Below are 1,351 nucleotides of genomic sequence, written 5' to 3'. Positions count from 1 at the left end.
AATACTCTTTCTTTTGGTTGCAATGGAAATGATCCAGAAATGAATTCTCTTCAAGAATCACCATATTCGAAAGATTTGAACTATGTGGATACTACTGCTTCTTTTGACTGCTATGGAAATGGGCCTCAAATGAACACTTTTTACCACCTGCATTATTCAAATGACTCAATGTCTCTTCCTAGTATCCAAGCTCAGCAGGAGTATCAAACAGTCTGCTCCCAACCATCCTTTCCTTCTGATCACTTCTCACCAGCATCAGGTAATTTTGTTTTTGGTTAAACTCTTTTGTACCCTCGAACTAAAAGGGTCATCTGACTTTTCTCCTCACCAAATCTAGAATTTTATGGCAGAAATCGTCCTTCTTCACTGTCGGTAGGAATTAGTGTTTCAATTCTTGGATTAATTTTTCAACAGCTTGATCTATGACGATTCACGTTAAAAGTTTGTAGCACACAGTATAGAATTGCTCTCATTTTTAGATCCTATTGTTGGAAACTCAATCCAGCGGATAAAACGTCAGTAGAAATTCCCTTTGTTAAGTTTATAAAAACTGTAAAGTTATATAATTTCTAAGTTTAGGACCGCAAAATTTATAAGCTCTAGGGATAAAATGTGATATGATATTGTTCGGAAGCACAAATCATTAAATATTTATTCTCTGAGAATCTTTTACCTTCAAACTTTACTGACCTTGTTATCTCAAATGTTTTGGAACTTCGTTATGATGCAGTTATGGATCTTTCTCTGCCTGTAGATAAGCCCATCCTCAATAATGGAGCTGAAAGTACACTAAGTATGGAACTTTGGGGTCAACAACTGAACAATTATGCAGATGTAAAACAGGAAAATATGATGATCCAAGGGCAGTTTTCTACTACTTCACCAAGAATGTCCCTAGAGAGTCCAACCATTTCTCATCAAGACAAAGATCTGGTATTGAACCTTAACGATCCCTGTGATCGACAATTTCTGATGCTGATTTACAATAACAACCAGCTTCCGAATTACTCAAACATGGAGGATTTGAGTGCTGAAGTTCCTGATCCATGTTACAGTAAAGACTATGGACACCAAACGGTTGCTAATGAAAATAGTAGTGGCCAATTTCACCCCCAAACTATGAGTTGGGCAGCGCATTCGGACAACTTGCCACACGCGAATTTCGGTATGGAGGATATTGCAGGCAACCAAAATTGGCTCAACCCTGGATCTAATTTTGATAGTGAAATTAACAGTTCTTTATGACAACTTGTGAGGTCTTTTTTCTGTGTGTTTCTTTGTTTTGGTTAGGTATTTGTCTTTATTAGGAAGTCAGGTGGCATACTCTTCTTGTTTAGGGCTTTTTTTTTTT

The 1,351-nt window shown here is 37.0% G+C and overlaps 1 protein-coding gene across 1 annotated transcript; it reads left to right on the top strand.

Moving 5' to 3' along the window:
* Positions 1-29: 29 nt before the first annotated feature.
* LOC21383756 lies at positions 30-1,342 on the top strand. The gene is made up of 2 exons (XM_010114819.2): positions 30-259; positions 731-1,342. Exons 1-2 carry the CDS (start codon positions 40-42, stop codon positions 1,243-1,245), a joined length of 735 nt encoding a protein of 244 aa, XP_010113121.1. The 5' UTR covers positions 30-39; the 3' UTR covers positions 1,246-1,342.
* The last annotated feature ends 9 nt before the right edge of the window (positions 1,343-1,351 follow it).

The sequence above is a fragment of the Morus notabilis genome, unplaced genomic scaffold (assembly GCF_000414095.1).
Source record: "Morus notabilis unplaced genomic scaffold, ASM41409v2 C11404784, whole genome shotgun sequence".
In the NCBI taxonomy this organism is placed as follows: Eukaryota; Viridiplantae; Streptophyta; class Magnoliopsida; order Rosales; family Moraceae; genus Morus; species Morus notabilis.
The sequence above is the reverse complement of the archived record's forward strand: the minus strand, read 5'-3'. Positions and strand labels throughout refer to the sequence as shown.